This window comes from Colobus angolensis, unplaced genomic scaffold, assembly GCF_000951035.1.
Source record: "Colobus angolensis palliatus isolate OR3802 unplaced genomic scaffold, Cang.pa_1.0 Scaffold55, whole genome shotgun sequence".
NCBI classification, from domain to species: Eukaryota; Metazoa; Chordata; class Mammalia; order Primates; family Cercopithecidae; genus Colobus; species Colobus angolensis.
Window position 1 is genome coordinate 250,833 of NW_012119043.1, and position 25,232 is coordinate 276,064.

General features: G+C 46.8%; 2 protein-coding genes across 5 annotated transcripts in view; both read right to left on the reverse strand.

The window, feature by feature from the left end:
• The window catches only part of ADCY9 (adenylate cyclase 9), a 170,634-nt gene that overhangs the window by 138,125 nt on the left and 7,277 nt on the right, over positions 1 to 25,232 (reverse strand). The gene's annotated exons all lie outside the window — the stretch shown is intronic.
• On the reverse strand, positions 4,625 to 5,514 carry LOC105525626 (60S ribosomal protein L8). 4 transcript variants are annotated; one of them, XM_011961311.1, is made up of 2 exons: positions 5,041 to 5,514; positions 4,625 to 4,977 (listed from the first exon to the last, which is right to left on the reverse strand). In XM_011961311.1, exons 1-2 carry the CDS (start codon positions 5,443 to 5,445, stop codon positions 4,672 to 4,674), a joined length of 711 nt encoding a protein of 236 aa, XP_011816701.1. In that variant the 5' UTR covers positions 5,446 to 5,514; the 3' UTR covers positions 4,625 to 4,671. The 4 variants fall into 4 exon arrangements, with proteins under 4 accessions (XP_011816701.1, XP_011816700.1, XP_011816702.1 ...); XM_011961310.1 differs by having other exon boundaries at positions 4,625 to 5,145; positions 5,185 to 5,506; XM_011961312.1 differs by having other exon boundaries at positions 4,625 to 5,088; positions 5,167 to 5,506.

Consider the following 25,232-nt stretch of genomic DNA (forward strand, 5'->3'; position numbering starts at 1 on the left):
AAAAAATAAAATAAATAAATAAATAAATAAAATAAAAAAATAAAAAATGAAATGTTGGCTGGGTATGGTGGCTCTCACCTGTAATCTCAATACTTTGGGAGGCCAAGGTGGGGTAATTGCTTGAGGTCAGGAGTTTGAAACCAGACTGGGCAACACAGTGAGACCCCATATCTACAAAAAATGCAGAAAGTTTAAAAATTAGATGGTGCACACCTGTAGCTCCAGCTACTCCGGAGGCTGAGGTGGGAGGATCACTTGAGCCTCGGTGGTCGAGGCTGCAGTGAGCCATGATTGCACCACTGCACTCCAGCCTGGATGACAGAGTGAGACTGTCTCAAAAACAAACAAACAAACAGGAAATGTTGTCACAGAATTAGTGGCAATCTCTGTGTTTCTATTATAACACAGCCAAACTGAGCCGCATGCTGGTTATCAGAAAACCACCAAGGGACGACCCACATTCCTGTGACTTCTTAAGTAACTACTTAACTTGGGCATTTATAATACTCACATCAACTTCAACTCCCGGCTTTCTAACTGGTTTAGCTACAGGCCAAATAAAGCACACATTTTTACAAGTCTTCAGACGCCTGTCTCTTCATTTACCCATTGGCGCCTTAGGTATAAACAGGGCTGAGTGGTGGCACTGGCTGGCAACACCCAGAGGATGAAAGAGAGGACACTGGAGGCTGGATGCAGTGGCTCATGCCTGTAATCCCAGCACTTTGGGAGGTCAAGGTGAGCAGATCGCTTGAGGTCAGAAGTTCGAGATCGGCCTGGCCAACACAGCGAAACTCCGTCTCCACTAAAAATACAAAAATTAGCTGGGTGCAGTGGCGCATACCTGTAGCCCCAGCTACTCAGGAGGCTGAGGTGGGAGAATCACTTGAGCCTGGGAAGCGGAGATTGCCATGAGCCACAATCGCATCCCTGCACTCCAGCCTGGGTGACAGAGCAAGACGCTGTCTCAAAAATGAAAAAGAGAGAGAAGGCACCCAGTTCCAAAAGAGAGCAGCGGAAAGTGCACGCACCCAGCACCCAGGAGCCCTCCGCAAATGCGTGTTGTTAAATGAATGTGTGTGTGAACACCATCAACTGAGGCGGTCTAGAAAAAGCAATTCCCGGTCGGAGCAGGGAGGAACTCATCTGAAGTGGAGGCTCCCAAGAGCTGCAGCAGCGGGTCGTCAAAGGAGGGGAGGTCTGCACTGCCTCCGAGCAGTGCTTCTTGAAATGGGATGCCCCCAGCAGCCGCCTCAGGATCACCTGGGAACTCGCAGGAATGCACAGTCTTGCCCCACCCTGGACCCGCTAAGCCAGACTCTCGGGGGTGGGGCCCAGACATCTGTGTTTTGACTGAGATGACGTCGATACAGGCTCGAGGGTGAGCTACTCTTCCGGGGACAACCAGCGTGGTCCTTCCACCCATGCATGTCCAGGGATGACCAGTGGGTGCTGGTGTTCAGGGTGGTGTCCGGACATCCATTCATTTATTCCGTAATTTAAAAACACACACACACACTCGCTGAGTATCTACTGCGTCCTAAAAGAAATTAGAAAGACTCTGCTAACGCGTAGGGCGTCATCCAGCCCAGGTCAGGGTACTCACAAGTAGGCAGACGGCCGCACGGAGAGCACCAAGGGGTAGAGGGATGCTGCTTGGGGGTGGGGAAGGTGATGACGCAGTGAAAACAGATGAAGGACGAGAAGAAAAAAATCAAGTGCCGCCAGACCCTGGCACAAAGCGGGAAGGGAGGTCACGTCTATCGAGGGGGAGGAGGGTGACACAGGAGAAGAGACAGGGAAACCGCCCCTCCAGTTCCTTCTACAGAGGGTCTATTGCAAGCAAGTGGAAAATCAGCCACGTGCCATGTACTACGTGGCAGGGGTGGCAGCCTGAGCCCTGAGATCAGAGAGCCTATCCCATGTGACGCACATCAGCCACACATCACGCAGGCCTGTGACGAAGGACAAGCGCACACTCCGCTCCAATGACACGTGCAGCTGGCACCGACCCAGGAGGGATCATGGACATGAGGAGACTGAGTCAGTGTCCAAAGAGGGCCTATCAGCTCAGAGAAAGGTGACACAGAATCGTGAAACGTTATCTGCTTAGAGGACGGACGGCTCACTCTCAGCACCAGCGCAAAACGTAGATTTTACCCATTAATACTTCCGTAAGTATCTCAAAAACATTGGACTGTTTTTTTATTTTTATTGATTTTTTTAAGACAGGGTCTCACTCTGTCACCCAGGCTGAAGTGCAATGGCATGATCTCGGCTCACTGAAACCTCTGCCTCCTGGGTTCAAGCGATCCTCCTGCCTCAGCCTCCCTAGTAGCTGGGATTACAGGCATGCGCCACCACGCCCAGCTAATTTTTTTATTTTCAGTAGAGATGGGGTTTCACCATGTTCCCAGGCTGGTCTCAAACCCCTGACCTCAGGTGATCCTTCCACCTAGGCCTCCCAGAGTGCTGGGATTATAGGCGTGAGCCACCACACCCGGCCCGCCAAAGCTTCTTCATCCTCCCCTAATCAAGGTGCTGCTCCTTCTTCAAATCCTGCCATCCTAGGAGCTCGCCTGAACCCTATTTCATTCTGATACTGCACCCTACATCCCAACAAGGTACATCTTTTACCTGCATTCTATCAACGTAAAATGCATTCTGGCTTTCTTGGTGAGCCTTTCTACATTTACCTGCATCCCTCAGGAAGCGAGGAGTTTCCTCGTTTATGGTGAGGTTTTGTTTTGCATGGAGCTTCGTTTGTTCTGTAACATCTCCTTCTTTAAGAACAAGGAGGGGCCGGGCACGGTGGCTCAAGCCTGTAATCCCAGCACTTTGGGAGGCCGAGACGGGCGGATCACGAGGTCAGCAGATCGAGACCATCCTGGCTAACACGGTGAAACCCCGTCTCTACTAAAAAATACAAAAAACTAGCCAGGCGAGGTGGCGGGCGCCTGTAGTCCCAGCCACTCGGGAGGCTGAGGCAGGAGAATGGCGTGAACCCGGGAGGCGGAGCTTGCAGTGAGCTAAGATCGTGCTGCACTCCAGCCTGGGCAATAGAGCGAGACTCCGTCTCAAAAAAAAAAAAAAAAAGAACAAGGAAGTCCAGGCGCGGTGGCTCACGTCTGTCATCCCAGCACTTTGGGAGGCTGAGGTGGGTAGACCAGCCTGGCCAACACGGCAAAACCCTGTCTCTACTAAAAATACAAAAAATTAGCCAGGGATGGTGGCACATGCCTGTAATCCCAGCTTTTCGGAAGGCTGAGACATGAGAATTGCTTGAACCCAAGAGGTGGAGGCTATAGTGAGCTATGATCACATAGCTGCACTCCAGCCTGGGCAGCAGAGTGAGATTCCGTCTCAAAAAAAAAAAAAACAAAAAACAGCTAAGAACTTGGCAGAGTTTACTCTGCACAGTTCAGGGAGGGCACTGACTCTGGTAGGCGTAAGCACTCAGTCCCTCGTGGGATGTGCTGGATAAAATCAGATCCTTTGCTCTGATACTACAGTCCTGAAGTATTCTGTTACCATCTATTTTCTTTCTTTCTCTTTCTTTCTTTTTTCCCTCCTTCTTTCCTTTTTTCTTTTCTTTCTGTTTCTCTCTCTCCCTTTCTCCCTTTCTTTCCTTCTTTTTTTTTTTTTTTTTGCGACAGAGTGTTGTTCTGTCACTCAGGCTGGTGTGCAGCAGTGTGAGCTCGAGAGATGCCCCTGCCTCAACCTCCCCAGTAGCTGGGACTATAAGCATGTGCCACTATGCCCGGCTAACTTGTTACTATTAATTAGGCCTCCCAGATACCTTGATCTCATGGAGGAAGTGCCTCGGGAAGTAGATATTAATATTCTAGCCATTGAAAAAGTGTATCATATTTCCCAAAGTAACTTAATACACTGGCACCTGCTTTATACATCGGTCTCACGGTTAGCATGAATCACAACTCCTAAACTCACACAATTCTGAAGACTGACGCAAATGAAGATTCTGGTTTGTTTTTGTTTTTGTTTTAGATGGGGTCTTGCTGTGCTGCCCAGGCTGGAGTGCAGTGGCATGATCTCAGTTCACTGCAGCCTCAATCTGCCAGGCTCAAGCGACCCTCCCACCTCAGCCTCCAGAGTAGCTGGGACTACAGGCACATGCCACCATTCCCATCTAGTTTTTGTATTTTGTAGAGACAAGATTTCACCATGTGACCCAGACTGGTCTCCAACTCCTGAGCTCAAGCGATCTGCCTACCTCGGCCTCCCAAAGTGCTGGGATGACAGGCATGGGATTCCAAACCAAGATTTTTTTTTTTTTTTTTTTTTTTTTTTTTGAGACGGAGTCTCCCTGTCTCCCAGGCTGGAGTGCAGTGGCACAATCTCGGCTCAATGCAAGCTCCGTCTCCTGGGTTCATGCCATTCTCCTGCCTCAGCCTCCCAAGTAACTGGTACTACAGGCGCCCTGCCACCATGACTGGATAATTTTTTTTTTGCTAATTTTTTTTGTATTTTTAGTAGAGATGGGGTTTCACTGTGCTAGCCAGGATGATCTCGATCTCCTGACCTCTTGATCCACCCGCCTCGGCCTCCCGAAGTGCTGGGATTACAGGCGTAAGCCACTGCACCTGGCCCAAACCAAGATTCCTTTTTTTTTTTTTGGCATAAAGACAAACTTTATTGAGGCTCTCAGCACTAGTTCTCTTTCTCCTGCACAGTCTTGGTTCCCCGGAGACGTCCAGTCCGGCGGGCAGCAATGAGGCCCACTTTGCGGCCAGCAGGGGCATCTCTGCGGATGGTAGAGGGCTTGCCAATGTGCTGGTGGTTGCCACCTCCGAAAGGATGCTCCACAGGATTCACGGCCACACCCCGTACTCGTGGCCAGCAGTTCCTCTTTGCCTTATATTTGTGGTAGGCCCGGCCAGCCTTCAAGATGGGTTTGTCAATTCGGCCACCTCCAGCCACCACACCAACCACAGCTCTGCTGGCTGAGGAGATAACCTTCTTGGAGCCGGAGGGCAGCTTCACACGGGTCTTCTTGGTCTCAAGGTTGTGGGAGATAACGGTGGCATAGTTCCCTGATGGCCGGGCCAGCTTGCCACGGTCTCCAGGCTTCTCCTCCAGGCAGCACACGATCGTACCCTCAGGCATGGTGCCCACAGGGAGCACATTGCCAATGTTGAGCTGGGCCTTCTTGCCGCAATACACAAACTGTCCCGTGTGAATGCCCTCGGCGGCAATGAACAGCTCCGTCCACTTCTTAAACCGGTACGGATCCCGGAAGACCACCTTGGCGAGCGGCGCGCCGCGGCCCGGGTCGTGGATGATGTCCTTCACGATGCCCTTGATGTAGCCGTGCCGCTCGGCGAAATCCACGGCGCGCAGGCGCGCAGCGCCCTTACGGTGCTTCACGTGCGTGCGAAACACAGACCCGGCGCCCTTCCTCTGTCCACGGATCACACGGCCCATGGCGACGGGTCCAGCTCACTAGCGCGGCCGAAAGAGGAAACGCGGCGTCCGCGAGCCGCCTTATCTTCCGGGGCCAAGATTCTTAATCTTAAAATTACGAACAAGATCCTGAAGCTCAGTGATCACCTGAGGATCTCTGTCCTTCCTAAGAGGCTGCAACAGCACCGTCCACCACATCCCTCTCTGCTCCACAATCTACAAAATCTCTGTGTCCAATCTTATCTTGCCAATCTACAACTGTCTTGCACTACAATATACTCTAATTGTTAATGTTGGTCTGGTAGGTTCGCTTTTCATAACAGCTTTATAGAGAGAGAATTCATATACCATGTAATTCTCTCGTTTATGGTTTATGATTCAGGTTTCGCGCACAGTTGTGCAACCATCACCATAGCCCATTCGAGAACATTTTCATCACCCCAGAAGGAAACCCCATGCCCATCAGCAGTCACCTCCCATTTCCCTTCAGTTCCCCAGCCCTGGCCATCACTAATCTGCTTTCTGTGTCAGTAGTTCTAGAGTTCCTAGAAATTGAATCATATACAAAACGTGGCATTTTGGGTTTTTGTTTTGTTTTGTTTTGTTTTGAAACAGAGTCTTGCTCTGTCACCCAGACTGGAGTGCAGTGGCACAATCTCAGCTCACTGCAACCTCCACCTCCTGGGCTCAGGTGTTCCTCCCACCTCAGCCTCCTGAGTAGCTGGGACCACAGGTGCATGCCACCATGCCTGGCTAATTTTGGGTTTTGTTTTTGTTTTGTTTTGTTTTGTTTTTCAGTAGAGACGGGATTTTGACATGTTGCCCAGGCTGGTCTCGAATGCCTGGGCTCAAGCGATCCAAAAGTGGCCTTTGTGGTCTGGCTTTTTTCACTTGGCATGTTTTCAGTATTCGTCCACGTTGTCACGTGTATCAGAACTTCATTCCTTTTTCAGGCTGCATCGTGCGCTATCCTACGGAGGCGTTTATCTGTTTTGTTGATGTGTTCATCAGCAGCCAGGCATTTGGGCTGTTTCCACTTTTTGGCAATTGTGGATAATGCTGCTATGAGCATTCCTGTAAGTTTTGTGTGGATGTGCGTTTTCACCTCTCAGGCACAAACCCAGGAGTGGCATTGCTGGGCCCTACACTAGCTCCGTGCTTAACCTTTTGGGGACCTGCCAGACTGTCTTTTGCAGCAAGTGTACCATTTCCTGTTCCCACCAGCCGTGAAGGGGAAAGTCTGGGAGGTTCCCGAGACAAGGCCTACGGTTTCTTCATGCTCACGTCTTCAGCCTCCCGCAGGTACTCCAAAACTTTTCAACCCGTGCACGCGTGCCAAGGTTGCTTTCAAAGAGAGAGCAAACCAAGCCTGGCTGCAGAGGACTAGGCCACTTTCCAGAACAGTCATCTCCCTGGTGGGATCCTTTTGTTCCCTGGAAAAGCCAACGCCCCTTATCCTGGGTAGGCTTACCTACCCACCGGCTTGAATTACATCCTAACAAACAGTAAACCACACTTGCTGGGACTCCGCGGCCTGAGGGCTGCCTAACAGCCTGGCAGGCATCCGCAGCAGCCCCTGGGACCCAGCTGCCCCACAGGCCATTCCAAGCTCCCCCGACAAGGGCACTTTTCAGCTGAACTCATACAAATGCGTGCGGAGCGACACCCCTGACTTGGAGGGGACTCCAGCCGAGGTCAGCCCTGGAGCAGACCCCCACACCCTGTGGACACTTCCAAGACCCCCAACTTAGCAAACACAGCTACAGGCCTCCAACCTCACCCAGTTACTCAAGGAGAGACCTTGCCCCTTCCTTTGCCTTTAAGGATAAACAGATTTTTTTCTGCTTAGAAACTCAATGTTTTCCTCTTCTATCCTAAACACTACTGCTGTTTGGTAACGCAGACATGTTTACGTGCTATTTCTTGTTTTAACAACATGAAAACAAAATAAAAATGAACTATGAACTGATGACCGTGTTTGGGAGTTGAGCTTTTTCGGCGGCCAGTGCTGCTTTTAAAAACGTTCTATATGAAGGAAGTGCTGTGGGAACACTGCTGGCCGTGGAGACCGTCCCACCTCCCTGTGCTCCAAAGCCAGCCAGCAGGCAAAGTCCTGGCTGGGCACGAGAGGCTCAGGGCTCACTCGACCCCACGGGAACCAGAGGGGAAGCCTAATTTTACCACGCTGTATTTAGACAGTGTGGATTCATTTGAACAAGAAAGTTCCTAGAGTTGTTTGGGATTTTTTTTTTTTTTTTTGGTCAATATTTAAATACTACTTTTTTTTCAAGCTTGCCCTAGATACCAACTGTTTATCTAACACACAATTCCAATGTCGCCAAGCCTCAGGCCAGTTTGAAGGGAACAGCCAAAACTCATGCGTTCACATAAAGAGTCTCTAGGCTCTTCTATCTACATTATAATTTTTATCCTAATCACAAAACTATTCTGAAGAGTGGTGAACAAACTAATTATTTCCATCAAGAAAGCGCAATGGCCAGCCACATCTATTACCAACTTGACCTAAGCTTTCAGATGTTTTCCAAAACATCGGACTGCCGTAGGTAACTTTTTACACGGTCTTCATACAAGTTCCTATTTTATTTTATTTCATTTTATTATTTTTTGAGACAGAGTCTCACTCTGTCACCCAGACTGGAGTGCAGTGGCATGACCTTGGCTCACGGCAACCTCTGCCTTCCAGGTTCAAGCGATTCTCCTGCCTCAGCCTCCCGAGTAGCTGGGATCACAGGCGCCCGCCACCATGCGCAGTTGATTTTTCTATTTTTAGTACAGACGGAGTTTCCCCCATTGGCCAGGCTGGTCTCGAACTCCTGACCTCAAGTGATCCTCCTGCCTCCCAAAGTGCTGGGATTACAGGCGTGAGCCACTGTGCCCAGCCCAAGTTCCTCATTTTAAAAGTGGCAGAGGTTTGTCAAAAAGTTAACAGAGTGACTGTGTGACCCAGAAACTCCATGCCCAGGTCTGCGCCCCAAAGAACTGAGAAAACAGACACTCAAACAAAAACGCGAACACGACTGTTCCCAGCAGCACCATCCACAATAGCCAAAAAGCAGGAACAACCCCAGTGTCCATCAGTGGATGATGGACAAACAAAATGCGGTCTATCCATACAATGGAATGTTATGCACCCATCATCAAAAGGAGGTGCTACTCCATGCCACAACATGAATGAACCTTGAAAATACGCTGAGTGGAAGAATCCACATACCCTATGATTCCAAGTATATGAAACGTCCAGACTAGGTAAATCCTGCAGGTGGAAAGCGCAGCACAGCGGCTGCCAGGTGCCAGGGTTTGGGAACTGGCAAGTGGCTGCTTAGTGGGTGTAGGGTTTCCTTCTGGGGGTGACGAAAACACTTCGGAATTAGACCCAGGGGATGGTTGCACAACACTGTGAATGTACAATATGCCACTGAACTGTTCACCTTAAAAATCATTAAGTTATGTGAATTTAGCCTCAATTAAAAATAAATCAGGTTGGGTAGCGTGGCTCGTGCCTGTAATCCCAGCACTCTGGGAGGCCGAGGCGGGTGGACCATCTGAGGTTAGGAGTACAAGGCCAGCGTGGCCAACATGGTGAAACCCTGTCTCTACTAAAAATACAAAAATTAGCCAGGCGTGGTGGCGGGTGCCTGTAATTACCAGTAGTTGGGAGGCTGAGGCATGAGAATTGCTTGAATCCAGGAGGCAGAGGTTGCAGTGAGCCGAGATCATACCACTACATTCTGGTCTGGGTGACAGAGCAAGACCCTGTCTCAAAAAACAAACAAACAAAAGAACCAAGTAGGAAGAAATGCGGCCAGTTCCTCCTGGGCAGTGTTGTAGACAACACACAAAATTCCTACAGTGACTCCTACCACATGTTTCTTGGGAAAGTAAGCAAAGTCCTTTCCTGCACTTCAGGTAAATTTTCATAAAAATCAATACTTTCCTAATTTAACATTCACATTTTAGCTTATAACTAGTTATAGAATTGTTCATTAATTGTAATTGATGTTCAATTATACAATCTAATCTCTAATTCCCATTTTCCATTTCTAGTACATAAGCACAAGAAATGTCCTTTTGGTCTTGTGGAAAACATGCCCTATTTAATAAGACACAAATTTGATTCAAATTTCTCTTTCTCCTCCTCCCCCTTAATAATACACTAAAAATAACTGTAATAACATCTTACTCATCCTGAATGCATGTACCTAGCAACCTCACTTACTCAGACTATAGCTGACACCAAAAACCTGCACAAAGGCTGAATCCTTAGCCCTTTCCATCAAACGATATCTGCAGGCTAAAGGAGCTTAATTACTTGTTGGTTTGGTTTTTTAATGTAACAAAGTAAAAACCAGGAGCAAATGTGTTACAAGAAAGCACACTAACAGCTACATAGGTTGATAGCAAAAGAAGCCCAAAAAATTATTTTTAAAAACTCTTAAGAACGGGAAAAACAGAACGATCTCAGTTTTTTTAAAAAAGCAAAGATTCCTATTTTTATAGAGAAATTGCTATATTAGTAAAAGCCAAATAACAAGAAGCAAAAATAACTGAGTCATCAAGAAAATTACATCTTATTTGGCATAGTCCATTTTTATGAAAGTGTTTTATCTATTTCAGAAACAAAAAATCAAACGCTTGAATTGGTTAAAACAGAAAATTATCTGATTGACTAAAAGAGAAAATCCTCTGCTCTTCAGAAAATTCAACCATCCAGAAAGTGCTATCACGGACATTTATATCTAACAACATGGCAAACGAGGCTGGCTTCATATTCAACCATTTGCTACCCCTGAAGCAAGGATCTGGCTGATCAGAAAACTTAACATTTAATCAACCTAGAGCAGGCCTAGAAAAGAGGCTACTGTTTAAAAAAATAAAACTGATTATATAAAACATTTACATCAAATTATAATTCAGTATTAAATCTTATGGAATCATGCCTTTCAGGAAAACATCTGGACACTAGTGAAAACAAAACGGCTAAATCTCAAAGTATATTATTAAGTCATAAAATACTTTTTTATCATTCAACTTTTTTTTTTTGTCTCTACATAAAAAAAGTATTTTTTATCTCTACAAAAAATACGAAAATTAGTCAGTCACGGTGGCATGCGCCCATAGTCCCAGCTACTCGGAGGCTGAAGCTGGAGAATCGCTTGAACCCAGGAGGCAGAGGCTGCAATGAGCTGAGATCGGGCCACTGCACTCCAGCCTGGGCGACAGAGCCAGACCCTGTTTCAAAATAATTAATTAATTAATTGTTTAAAAAAGCAAAGAATAGCTTAAAATGATTACTAAGCTAACAACGCTATTGCTATTTCTTGTTCAGGAACGCTCCGCACACCATAGACAGTGGTGCTAAATGCAACGGAAGCCTTAGTGCGAACTGGAACACCTCCCAGGAGTCTATGGAATCGGAAACTTAATAGCTACTAAATAAAGTAACATCATGACTGGAGCTATGAAAGCAAACATTTCCATTTGAACTTCAAGTGGCAGAAGGGACAAAGTTGATCTCTTAGACTCATTAGCCCTGAAAGTGTTCCCCATCACAGTTTCTTTCGGGAGCCAGAAAGAACACAGCGTTAATTATGTTAATCCAGCTGAGACCTTCACTGTGAAATGTGTGTTAGAGAAATGTCCTTTGAAATTTCTCATTTGCATGGTAGTTCTGAAAGTTTTTAACCTCCTGCAATTCCTGGCACACGAGTCAGTCACTCACTTGTCCTCAGGAAGCACAGGACGGCAGCGGGTTCGCAATCACACCTTCTCTGTGTGATTTCAAAACTCGGGTCTTTGTCCAGGTGAGATTCTCACTCGGGGCAGAGGGCAAAGGTATCCAGTGACAACCCTGTGCTTCAAAACCAAGTTATGTTTTCCCATCAGCCGTGCAAATCACAGCAAATGGCACGTGGCTTTCCAGGAGCCTCTTTGCTGTTTGCTGAAGAAGGGTAAGAAAACCATGGAGGATTAAAATCACCACAATTCAAATTACTATAAAGAAAAGGAGGCCAGGTGCTGTGGCTCATGCCTGTAATCCTAGCACTTTGGGAGGCCAAAGTGGGACGATTGCTTGAGGCCAGGCAACATAGCAAGACTCTATCTCTACTAAGAAAAAAAAAAAAGGAGAAAGAAAAGGGGCCGGGAGCGGTGGCTCAAGCCTGTAATCCCAGCACTCTGGGAAGCCGAGACGGGCGGATCACGAGGTCAGGAGATCGAGACCATCCTGAGCTACACGGTGAAACCCCGTCTCTACTAAAAAATACAAAAAACTAGCCAGGCGAGATGGCGGGCGCCTGTAGTCCCAGCTACTCGGGAGGCTGAGGCAGGAGAATGGCGTAAACCCGGGAGGCGGAAATTGCAGTGAGCTGAGATCCAGCCACTGCACTCCAGTCCGGGTGACAGAGCGAGACTCCGCCTCAAAAAAAAAAAAAAAAGAAAAGAAAAGAAAAGGAAAAATGCAGACAAGCCAGAAAATAAAATGGAAGAGATTAATACAATATAATAATCAGACACTGCAGACCACACCTGGAACAGCACCTCACCCAGGCAAAGGAGGAAAAGCTTTCACGTGTGCGCCCCATTTGAGCAAACAGGAAGAAAACACACAGAAACTCAGGAGATCCCAAAGAGACGTTCTGAACAAAGAACATGGAAATGACAGGGAACCAAACGATCCACATCCGGGATTTTAAGAGGGAAAGTATGCTTCGGAGTGAAAAAAAGAAAATCCTTCAAAACTTTTTATAAATCTTTGACAAAATCCAAGTTTCCTGTCAACATCGGTGACATTTAATTTTTTTTTTGAGACCGTCTCTGTCACTCAGGCTGTAGTGCAATGGTGTGATCTCAGCCCACGGCAACCTCTGCTTCCCAGGTTCAAGTGATTCTCCTGTCTCAGCCTCTGAGTAACCGGGATTACTCAGGTGTCCGCCACCACACCCGGCTAATTTTTGTATTTTTAGTAGAGACAGGGTTTCACCATGTTAGCCAGGCTGGTCTCGAACTCCTGACCTCAGGTGATCCGCCTGCCTCTGCCTCCAAAGTGCTGGGATGACAGGCGTGAGCCACCATGCCCAGCCCTCTAATTTCGAATTACAAGATCTAAGGTAGACACTTTCCAGATGCATTAATGTGGGGGACAACTAGAGGACTAACATGTCCCCTTGCACCTCAATACAGGGCCAGTAGATCCAGAAGCTCACTGTCAAGAGCAACAAGAGCAAGCACGTCCTTCCTCAATGGAATCATCGGTGAGAAGACCGTCAGTCCAGGATTCGCTCAGTCCTACGAGTGAAAAACTTGCCAACACAGTGAAACTCATTTTACTGGCAACTAACCTTCCAATCTCTCTCTAAACTAATGTTCACATGGAAACTGAAGCACATTTAAAAAATCATAATTATTCACTTCACATTTTCTCCAAGCCATTTCAAAAGTGTTTCTCAGACTTTCAAAATCAAACGGGGTTCCCAGGCCAGGCGCCGTGGGTCACGCCTGTAATCCCAGCACTTTTGGAGGCCAAGGCAGTTAGATTGCTTGAGCTCCGGTGTTCAAGACCAGCCTGGGCAACAGGATGAAATCCCATCTCTACAAAATATACAAAAATGAGATGGACGTGATGGTGCATGCCTATAGTCGCAGCTACTCGAGACGCTAAGGCACAAGAATCACCTGAACCCACGAGGTGGAGGTTGCAGTGAGCTGAGATCGCACCACTGCACTCTACCCTGGGTGACAGAGCAAGACTCTGTCTCAAAACAAAACAAAACAACATCCAAACCAAACAAAAAACCAAATGGGGTTCCTCTAACAATACTCGGCTTTATTCAGGAAACGTGATCCTCAGGAAACCATGTGTAAATTATACTTCTAGAACTCAATCTTACGTATTTATATTTAAAGGAAGTAAAGAATCTTTTATGAAGTTACGAATGTCACACGCGCCCTGTAATTTAGTGGTTCTATAGATCAGAACTTCCCTGTGTTACATGTGTCTAAATGAGGGTTTGTAGTTTAAACAAGTGGACAAAGAAAACACCACTCTTATATTAAGAACAAGCACTATGTCCCAATCATGTGAGAATCTCAGCTATTCTTAGGCAATGGTGGAGATTTTAAGCATATCTAGCTCAAACTTTGTATTTTACCAATACGAAAAAAAACAGAACCAGAGAGGTTAAATTATTTGCCCAAAAGTGCTTGTTAGTGGAGGAAATGTATTAAGACCGAAAGCTAATTTACAAAAACAAATTAAATAAGATCATGCTATAAAAGTGCTTCCCTTTCAGAAACCACCCTCACCACACCCAGTTTTTAGGCAGCTCATTTACACACACAAAAATCACATTAATGAACATCAGAAGCAGTGGCCTTTTCTCATGGGAAAAAGAACTCATTTATGAGGTTCCAGAATGCAATGCAATCCACACTTTAAATAGTAACACAATAGGGTAAAACTAACTGAATCAACATGCAATAAACCCTTTCACTCCAAATGTCATAGCCTTAATGGTATATTGCATTTAACATCCATACACAAGGAAATGAATCACACGCATGTGGGCTTTCTTCCTTTCTCCAGAATAGAGCATTAGAAAATGTAGTTAATATTTCCCAAACAACTCAGACACGAAAATAACCGATTCAAAAGCTGCTTCTTCCCCTCTTTGGAAGGGAAAAAAAAACAGATTTTAATAGCATTATATAAAAATCCTGGAAATTATGCACAAAGACTACCCTGGAGCTTTGCCAGAAAAAGGTATGCTGGTTTTCCATGTGTATAAATGGTAATCAAATCAGAATTACCCGGAGCTACAATATTATTAAAGATAAATATACTTCTTGAAATCTCCATCTTACAAAGCTTAAAAATAATTGCCAGAACTAAGCCGTTCAATCTCACATTTCCCGGACCTTCCCTAAGCACTCCGTCCTCTGTGTTTCCGCCCTACGCCCCACGCCCTCAATGCAGCACCTCGGAGCCCACAGTCCCAAGCTGTCCACACTCAGGCGCCCCTGGGCCCATTCACGTTCCCAGGCACTGTGCACTGGTCAGCTCTCTCCGCCACCACCTTTACTAGAGCCTCTGAAGACCTTCCCAGAGTGTCTATTTAAATGAACCACTCAGTCATTCCAGCAAAGTGGTTATTGCCTTTCATCTACTTTCTGGCTTGTTCCATGTAGATGTTTGGGGTGTGGTTTCACACATAACAGGGTACTCACATGTGGAGTTATAGTTTTTTTTTTTTTTTTTTAAGACAAAACATCGCTCTGTCACCCAGGCTGGAGTACAGGGGTGCAGTCTCAGCAACCTCCATCTCCCAGGTTCAAGCGATTCTCCTGCCGCAGCTTCCCAAGTAACTGGGATTACAGGTGCCCACCATCATGCCCAGCTAATTTTTGTATTTTTAGTAGAGATGGGGTTTCTCCATGTTGGCCAGGCTGTTCTTGAACTCCAGACCTCAGGTGATCTGCCTGCCTTGGCCTCCCAAAGTACTGGGATTACAGGCGTGAGCCACTGTGCCCGGCTTATATTTATTTATTTATTCATTCATTTATCAGCAAATATTATCACACATGGCTATATTCCCAGCACTAGGAACACAGCAGGAAGTAAAACATGGAAAATTCCTGCTCTTAAGATGCATTCCAGTGGCGTGGAAACAGATCATAAACAAAGTAAGTCAAAGACATATGATGCGAGATGTAAAAGACAGTGGCCGGCCCATCGTTCCAGGAGGCACTGTTGAGAGCAAGGCTCCTACTAAGGGAATTCCTGGAGTTGGGCCTTCTAGAACATTCCACAGCTGTCCTGGAGGATGGAGTTTACTGCAGGACTCCTCAGTCTGCAAACAGGTCATCTACATTTTGGTTTGGGATTTTTTTTTTTATTGGTTTGTTGTTTTGTTTTGTTTTTGGAGACAGAGCTCTCACTCTGTTGCCCAGGCTGGAGTGCACTGGTGCGATCTCGGCTCTCTGCAACCTCCGCCTCCCAGGTTGAAACAATTCTCCTGCCTCAGCTTCCCAAGTAGCTGTGACTACAGGCGCGTGCCACCACACTCGGCTAATTTTTGCATTTTTAGTAGAGAAGGGGTTTCACCATGTTGGCCAGGCTGGTCTCAAACTCCTGACCTCAAGTGATCTGCCCGCCTCGGCTTCCCAAAGTGCTGGGATTACAGACGTGAGCCACCATGCCCTGGCCTTTTTATTGTTTTTTTATCACGATTTACTTACAGTCACAGGCACCTGCCCCTCAACAGGCATCAGTGGGAAGATACAGAAAGAAATTCTATATTGCTCTCAATTGTAGGAATGCAAATTAAAGCTTCCAAGGAACTCGAAGATGCACGAACCGTTTCTTAGGTGGCATTATTTCCTCATAGAAACATGCATATTCTATTCATTTTCTTTTCAAAAAAGATGAGGGTAAACTTTAGCTCAGTCTCTCTGAATAAACATATCAGACAAACAGAATTAATGAGATTTTAATACCTGTAATTTCTCAACTCTTTAAAAATGTTACTAAATGGGCATGAGGGTTATCAAAGACCACTGTGGTTGCATGAAGAGGACTCAGCAGCCAACTTAAAGGGGCTCCCATGGGCCCCAAATGGGACAATTTGAGCATCAGAAATAATATATCTGTAATGGAATGAAATACATCAAACAAGTTAAAATCCAAGAGTTTACAGTGATTCTGGAAAAAAAATCACCTTTGGGGGATGTTAAGAAACCAACTCAGCTGGGTGCCTTGGCTCACGCCTGTAATCCCAGCACTTTGGGAGGCAAGTGCTGGGATTACAAGCACGGGAGGCCAAGGCAGGAGAATGGCTTGAGCCCAGGAGTTTGAGACCAGCCTAGGCAACATGGCAAGACCCTGTCTCTACCAAAAATTTTTAAAAATCAGCTGGGTGTGGTGGTGCACATCTGTAGTCCCATCTACCGGGGAGGCTGAGGCAGGAGGAGCACTTGACGCTGGGAGGCTGATATGGTTTAGCTCCATGTCCCCACCCAAATCTCATCTTGAATTGTAATTCCCACGTGTCGAGAGAGGGAGCTGGTGGGAGGGGATTAGATCATGGGATGGTTCCCCCCATTCTGTTCTCCTGATACTGAGGGAGTTCTCACAAGATCTGATGGTTTAAAAGTGGCAGTTTGCCCTGCGTATGCTCTCTCTCTCACTCTCTCTCCTGACACCATGTAAGATGTGCCTTGCTTCCCCTTCATCTTCTGTCATGATTGTAAGTTCCTGATGCCTCCCTAGCCATGCAGAACTGTGCCAATTAAACCTGCTTTCTTTATAAATTACCCCATCTCAGGTAGCATCTTTTTTGTTTGTTTGTTTCTGAGATGGAGTCTCACTCTGTGGCCCAGGCTGGAGGTACGGTGGCGCCATCTTGGCTCACTGGAACCTCCACCTCCTAGGTTCTAGTGATTCTCCTGCCTCAGCCTTCCAAGTAGCTGGGATTAGAAGTGTATGCCACCACGCCTGGCTAATTTTCTGTATTTTTAGTAGACACGGGGTTTCGCCATGTTGGACAAGCTGGTCTCGAACTCCTGAGCTCAAGAGATCCGCCCGCCTCAGCCTCCGAAAGTACTGGGATTACAGGCATGAGCCACTGCACCTGGCCTCAGGTAGCATCTTTATAGCAGTGTGAGCATGGTCTGATACAGGTGGAGGCTACAGTGAGCTGAGATTGCGCCACCGCACTCCAGCCTGGGCAAAGGAGTGAGATCCTGTCTCAAAAAAAGAAACAGAAAAAAAACAAACTCAGTCTGTAAATGGTATAGAAAGGGAAAGAACCAAGCAAATAAAAGCATCTAAACATACACGGCTCCCAGGATCCTAGGATTTCACCATGGCTGAGACAGCAGCGTACCTGAGAGCGCCTTGTAAATGGAGAGAGCTAAAGACAAGTATAGATGTTCTGGCTGTTGCTGCCACTGCTAAGAAAATTATTCCTACTTTCAGTAACACTAGCTCTTCTCTACTGAGAGGTACTATGTGCCAAGAACTTTTCTAAGAACTTGTATTTTCTCATTTAATCCTCGCAGCAATTCTGTGAGATGGGTACTCGTGTTTTCTAACACAGCCTTTGGGTTTAAACACTGGCTCCACCATTTAGTATCCCTTCCTGGCTGTGTGATCATCACAAGTTATCTAACCTCTCTGTGCTTTAGTCCTCTCATCTATAAAATGGAGATCATCTCAGCCATATCTGTAATACAATCAAGAAGTCTAGCACAATATTTGTTCAGGTGATTTTCTTTTTTTTGAGACAGAGTCTTGCTCTGTCACCCAGGCTGAGTACAGTGGTGCAATCACAGCTCACTGCAGCCTCGACCTCCCGGGCTCAAACGATCCTCCCACTTCAGCTTTCCAGGGAGCTTGGAATACAGGCATATGCCATCATGTATGGCTAACTGTTTATTGTTTTTAGAGACAGGGTCTCGCTATGTTGCCTAGACTGGTCTCGAGCTCCTGGATTCAAGTGATCCTCCTACCTTGGCCTTCCAACGTACTGGGATTACAGACATGAGCCACTGCACCTGGCCTGTACAGATTATTTGATCACTGTCTACTTCCCTTTCGAGGCGTCATGCCCCAAAAGGGCAGGGGCCACCCCTCTATCTCTAGAACCTAGTCCTGGCCTTGCCAATGGTAAGAACCCATTCAATATTCAATGAATAAACAAATGAGTTTACAGTAGGATACAGTAGAGTTGAAAAAACCGCTCTAGTTCAAACCACAGCCAATAGCTCAAGTTGCAAAGCTGAAGATTTGCTCCTAATTCCTCAACCATCGAGGGGCCCATCATCTTAAGAACTCTGGGGACCTGAAGCAGCCTAGGAACAAGACTGTTGAACCCCCGAGGGTTTTCAGTAAAGCAGCAGCCAAGTTCAGCAGCGAGAGTTTAAGCAGGGCGAGCTATCAGCGTTTTGTATTTTGGACACTCGCCCTTTTTAGTACGAGAAACTGACACAATCACAGTCCCTAGTGTGTTCTAGGTTTCGGTACTGAATGATACAAGATGTGCGCCAGATTGAGCGCAGGAAGAAAGAAACACCCTTCAGTGCAATACAAAATGTGACTCAGCCAGCGGGGACTGTTAGTTATTGATGGAATGGCTGTCCGCCATCGAGTCACTATGCAAATAAGCGCTTGTCTTGAATTATCTCAGTTGATTCTCCCAACAACCCTCTGACAGAGACACCATCATTCCTATAAATTGCAGAGCCTCTAGGAAGCTTCCCACAGTTAGGAAACCATACAACCGAGAATTAAGCCCAAATGTATCAGAAATCAAACTCCAAGCGCCTAACCATTCAAGGGTGAGCCCTTCCAAAAAAAATTCACAGGAACAACGGTGATGGTCGTTTCTTTCTTTCTTTGTTTTTGAGATGGAGTTTCGCTCTTGTTGCCCAGGCTGGAGCACAGTGGCATGATCTCAGCTCACTGCAACCTCCGCCTTCTGGATTCAAGCAATTCTCCTACCTCGGTCTCCCGAATGGATGGGACTACAGGCATGTGCCACCACACCTGGCTAATTTTGTCTTTTTAGTAGAGATAGGGTTTCTTCATGTTGGTCAGGCTGGTCTCGAACTCCTGACCTCAGGTGATCCGCCCGCCTCAGCCTCCCAAAGTGCTGGGATTACAAGCATGAGTCACTGTGCGCAGCCGTTGTTTTGTTTTTTGACACAGAGTCTCGCTCTGTTGCCCAGGCTGGAGTGCAGTGGCACCATCTCGGCTCACTGCAGCCTCTGCCTCTCAAGTTCAAGTGATTCTCCTGCCTCAGCCTCCTGAGTAGCTGAGATTACAGGTGCCCACCACCATGCCTGGTTAATTTTAGTATTTTTAGGAGAGACGGAGCTTCACCATGTTGGCCAGGCTGGTCTCCAACTCTTGATCTCAGGTGATCCACCAACCTCGGCCCCCCAAAGTGCTTGAATTACAGGCATGAGCTGTGGACAGTTCAAAGTTGATGGTCTTTATCACACACCTTGAACATGAGCAACAAAGATTTACCAGCATCACAAAGGATTTTTAAGGATTTTGTAAGAAAACGTCAATGTATGAACTAAGGTCAACGAACTAAGGTCACTTGCTATTTCCACAAGAAACATGTAATGTGTGTCACAACTCCAGCTGGCGTTGTTCCACATGCACGAGAATGCATGTTTGGGTGGCACATACAAAACCCTCAGTCTTCCCGTATTGCAGCCCAGCTAGGGAAGCAGTCCTCAAAGTGTGGTCAGCAGATCCTCAGAGGTCCTTGAGGCCTTTGCAAGGCATCTGTGGAGTCTAAACTATTTGCACAATGACACTAAGACAGCATTTGCCTTCTTCAGTGTGAACATTTGCAGTGACAGTGCAGAAGAAGCCATGTGTGAAACTGCTAGTGCCTGAGCACGTCCCGAGGCAGGGGCACCAAACTGCGCTAGCCCTCAGCATGTCCTTCACCACTCCACACTTACGAGAGGTAGACAGCTTCGCTTAAGAATGTCCCTGATGCTGTAATCCCAGCACTTTGGGAGGCCGAGACGGGCGGATCACGAGGTCAGGAGATCAAGACTATCCTGGCTAAGATGGTGAAACCCCGTCTCTACTAAAAAATACAAAAAACTAGCCAGGCGAGGTGGCGGGCGCCTGTAGTCCCAGCTACACGGGAGGCTGAGGCAGGAGAATGGCGTGAACCCGGGAGGCAGAGCTTGCAGTGAGCTGAGATCCAGCCACTGCACTCCAGCCCCGGCGACAGACCGAGACTCCGTTTCAAAAAAAAAAAAAAAAAGAATGTCCCTGATGGGCCAGGCGCAGTGGCTCATGTCTGTAATCCCAGCATTTTGGGAGGCCGAGGTGGGCAGATCACCTGAGGTCAGGAGTTCAAGACCAGCCTGGCCAATATGGCGAAACCCTGACTCTACTATAAGTACAAAAATTAGCCAGGCGTGGTGGCACACACCTGTAAATTCCAGCTACGTGGGAGGCTGAGGCACGAGAATCACATGAACCCAGGAGGCAGAGGCTGCAGTGAGCCAAGATCGCACCACTGCACTCCAGCCCGGGCGACAGAGCGAGACTCTGTCTCAAAAACAGAAAAAAAAGAAAAAAGAAAGAATGTCCCTGATGAAGCTGTCAACATGAACGACTGTGTTAAATAGCAAGCGTAAGTAGGTGTCTTTTGAATAGTCTGAGGGATAAAATGAGAGGCACGCCTACGACAATGCTGCCGGTCAAAGCACAGTGGTCTTTGAGAAAAGCAGCTGTGCAGCTGTTCGGGTTGCAGGCTGAATTGGCCACCTTTTTGGTAGAACGTCACTTATACCTGACCTACAGACAAACTACGGCTGTTCAGACTTGAGTACGGGCAGACCATTCCTGGGGATATGGATGAGTCTGTCACTTCCAGGAAAACAACTGACAGTTTTTGCTGCCAATGATAAAAATTCCAATTTTCAAGTAGGGTTTTGGAAAACTTACATCAGCCACTGTGATGAAGTCAACATCTTCAGACTATTAGAACTAACTGATGTCAACATGTGGAAGAGCTGCATCGTTCAAAAGACCAATATTTTCCAAATGACTAGTGCATTATACAATCACACCTGGGTAAAAACCCAACAGCATTTAATATAATCGTGTACAAAAAAAAAAGATAATAAAATTTCAGATTCCATATTGCAACTAACCTTTAAGAAACTACCACTCAAAATAAAAAATCAGCAGGGTGTGGTGGTGCATGCCTGTAGTTCCAGCTACTTGGTAGGCCAAGGCAGGAGAATCACTTGAACCCAGGAGGTCAAGGCTGCAGTGAGCTATGGCAGCACCACTGCACTCCAGCCTGGGTGACAGAACAGGATCCCATCTCAGGAAAAATAAAAGAAACTACTACTCACTTGTTGAATGTTTCTACAGAATCAAAGAAAAAAATCCAGAATTACACAAAAAGGCTATGAAAATGCTCTTCCAACTGCGTTATCTCTATAAAACCAGATTTTCTACACATTGTCCAACATATTGCAACAAATTGAAGGCCAACGCAGCTAAGAAAATTCAGCAAACACACGTCCAAGTGTTTAACATGGTAGATTTCTGTTGTGTATATTTCATCACTTAAAAAACTTCAGCCATGGGTCAGGCGAGGTGGCTAACATAGTGAAACCCCATTTCTACTAAAAATACAAAAAATTAGCCGGGCGTGGTGATGCGCACCTGTAATCCCAGCTACTTGAGAGGCTGAGGCAGGAGAATTGCTTGAACCCGGGAGGCAGAGGTTGCAATAAGCCGAGATCGTGCCACTGCACTCCAACGTGGGCAACAAGAGGGAAAAAACCCATCCAAAAAAAAAAAAAACTTCAACCATTTATTAATCCAGACATTAAAGAGATTTGCAAAAATGTGTGGCAGTGCCACCCTTCTCATCAAACTTTTTCATTTTAAAAAATAGTTACTTTTATAAAAATGTTACTTATATTAACATGCAATGAGTGAAATGAACTCATTATTATTTTGAAATAAATTAAGAAAATATTTTTAAGCTTCTCAGTTTGTTTCAATTTCTAATACCGTAAATATCAATAGACAACCTATATAAATAACGTACATAAGCCTGGGCAACATAGGAAGACGTAATCTCTACAAATAATATTTAAAATTAGGCCGGGCTCACACCTACAATCCTAGCACTTTGGGAGGCTGAGGCGGGTGAATCACTTGAGGCCAAGAGTTCGACACCAGCCTGGCCAACATGGTGAAACCCCATCTCTACTAAAAATACAGAAAAAAAAATTGGCTGGGCATGGTGGCATGCATCTGTAATCCCAGCTACAGGGGAGGCTGAGACATGAGAATTGCTTGAACCCGGGAGGCAGAGGTTGCAGTGAGTTAAGATCACACCACTGCTCTCCAGCCTGGGCAAGAGTGAGACTCTGTCTCAAAAAAAAAAAAAAAAAAAAAAAGAGTTGGGTGTGGTAGCATGCACCTGTGGTCCCAGCTACTCGAGAGGCTGACAAGGGAGGATTATCTGAGTGCAGGAGGTCGAGGCTGCAGTGAGCTGTGACTGTACCACTGCACTCCAGCCTGGGTGACACAGCAAGACCCTGTCTCAAAAAGAAAAGAAAAAAACCTACAGAAACAACAATTTCTACTAGATTAGAGGAAGGCATATAAACTAGGTGCAGCTATCCCTGAGTGTCAGGGGCCCAGCATTTCACCCTGTTTCCCAGCTTCTACCCTCTAGGTCACACTCCTGCCACCACTACTGCTACAACTCGTTCTGCCTCCACCGCCACCACCAGCCTCTAGTGGGTTCGATGCTCCCCCCTATCCCAGAACACTGAGCCTCCCCACTTAACTCTACAGAAAGGATGCCAGGAATTTTTTACAAGGCAACGCTAGCAAAGGCTGGAGAAAATGAGACCAAAAACCTGATTTCCAAGAGCAGACAAGTTTTACAAGGGTCAGTCTTCTTTGCCTAAGTTGACTAAAATTTAGCCACAGGTTGGCTTGGCTGGCGTGGTTCACTGGGTACATCCACAAGACTACCAGAATATCACTGCTGTCTGCAGTCTTCCCCGGGGAGGACCACCCTACCTTTGGCCCACACCCATGGGTGGGGGCTCCACCTCCACCCTCTGATGCAGCCCAGTCCCTCCCCTCCTGTTCCGCAGCAGCACCGGTGCCTGGCCACTTCCCTTGCCAGTTCCCTTCCTGTTTCAAAAACTCTCATCTCTTCACAAAATTTCCTGGAGGGGTGCTAGTTCCTGTTGGAAAAGGTCTTGGCGTGTGTCACAGGCAAAGTACAAATGATATGCCCAGGGCCAGATGGATGACAGGCCCCTCAGCTCAGCCAGTCCAGAGTCAGGAGGGGACCTGCAGAATTCTAATGGTGAATGATCACACTCTTCCAATATTGAAATTCCAGCAAACATGCCAATACGGAAATCACCAACCAAGAGAAAGACAAGACTTACGGCCCACGCAGGCTTGTGCACACTCTGTGCCCGGACATGGACAGATTAATGTGGGTTTGTTTTTTTCCAAGATTACTATTCCACAGCAAAGTACATAGGCAACACTGACCAATATGCAGAAACATAATTACTATCTAACCAAGCTGGCCAGAAGACAAAAATCTTGAAACTTCTTGACTTGCTCTAATTGTTCCTTTTCCATGTTTTCCTTCCTTAGGCATTCTACCTGAAAAGACAGCCTCCCCTTCCTTCTTCATCCCGTGGGCAATGCAGCAAACCTTAACTTTCTCTTGCTTCACCAGAGGTTACTTCTACTCGAAAGCCTGTCTTCAGAATTAACAGCTCTGTCCTTGTCACTGGAAGCCAGGTCTCAAAGAGCCTGAACAAATGGTCACTGGGGGTGGCCTGAGTGTCGACTCTATAGCTGTTTTCAGTCTCCCACCCCAGCTGTGGAGGGGAACTGTGTGCTTCATCTCATCTCTGCCATTTGCTATCTGAGAGGCTGCACTTCCACGTGCACAAGAGATCCTGCTCAAGAATGCAGGTCAAGGCTGGCTCATGCCTATAATCCCACCACTTTGGGAAGCTGAGGCGGATGGATTACCTGAGGTCAGGAGTTCGAGACCAGCCTGGCCTACATGGTGAAACCCCATCTCTACTAAAAATACAAAAATTAGCTGGGTGTAGTGGCACTTGCCTGTAATCCCAGCTACTCAGGAGGCTGAGGCAGGAGAACCACTTGAACCTGGGAGGCAGAGGTTGCAGTGAGCTGAGATCGCGCCACTGCACTCCAGCCTGGGCGACACAGCAAGACTCTGTCTCAAAAAAAAGAATGCAGGTCAACGCAGAATTTCCAAGCAAGGAGACTGGGCTGTGCTAACAGGTTAGCATCCCAGTGGCAAGAGTTGCAGGCTCAGGTGGGGACAAGCTACCCAAGCTAACAGGGGAAGGAAGCGGAACACCTGAGCATGCAACTGAACCCCAAACGAACACCTGGCTAGGGTTCTGTCAGCTGGCAGGCCCGTGACCACGGTTAACAGGGCACCCAAATTTCCAGCATGAGACAGGTGTTTGCAGAGGCTAACACATACAGAATGCCTCCATCCACCATCAGTCTGTCGGCCCACCAGACAGAGTCTACATAGGAACTCCTTTAAGGCGAAGGTCTTGGTCACAGAAGTGGCCAACAGGTGACAACCTGCCCAAATGCACACCAGTGGGTCTCTTCCCCCAGTTACTCCATAAGCATGAAGTTTGGCTGGGGAAAAAAGGCTTTTTTAATTTCTGCATCTGACAACGTGATTGCTACCGGTATTCCCTTCTTCAGAGATATTACCATGGGTGTGGATGGGAGTGGCGGAGCATCTTCATTCTGTCTCCCTAACATTTACAGGGGAAAAGAAGATCCCTGTAGATATTTCCTAACGGTTTCACTTTCTGTCTTTGTGACCCTGTATCTACAACAGGAAAAGCCAACAGCTCAAGATAACACGTCTCACCATTTTTTGCTTGTGGCCCAAGGCAGAATACAACAGCCACGGTTCCCTCAGGCCTAGCGGTTTCACCCCAAATGCTGTGGAAGGTCTCTCACCTGAATCAGAGCTTTTTTTTTTTTTTTTTTTTTTTTTTTTTGCGATTAAGTCTCACCCTATCACCCAGGCTGGAGTGCAGTGGCACCATCTCGGCTCACTGCAACCTCCGCCTCCCAGGTTCCAACGATTCTCCTGCCTCAGCTTCCCAAGTAGCTGGGACTACAGGCACCTGCCACCATGCCCAGTCAATTATTGCATTTTCAGTAGAGACGGGGTTTCACCATG

Bases quoted from the DNA above. Each gene is read 5' to 3' on its own strand.
- LOC105525626 (XM_011961309.1), bottom strand. From the start codon at position 5,445: ATGGGCCGTGTGATCCGTGGACAGAGGAAGGGCGCCGGGTCTGTGTTT.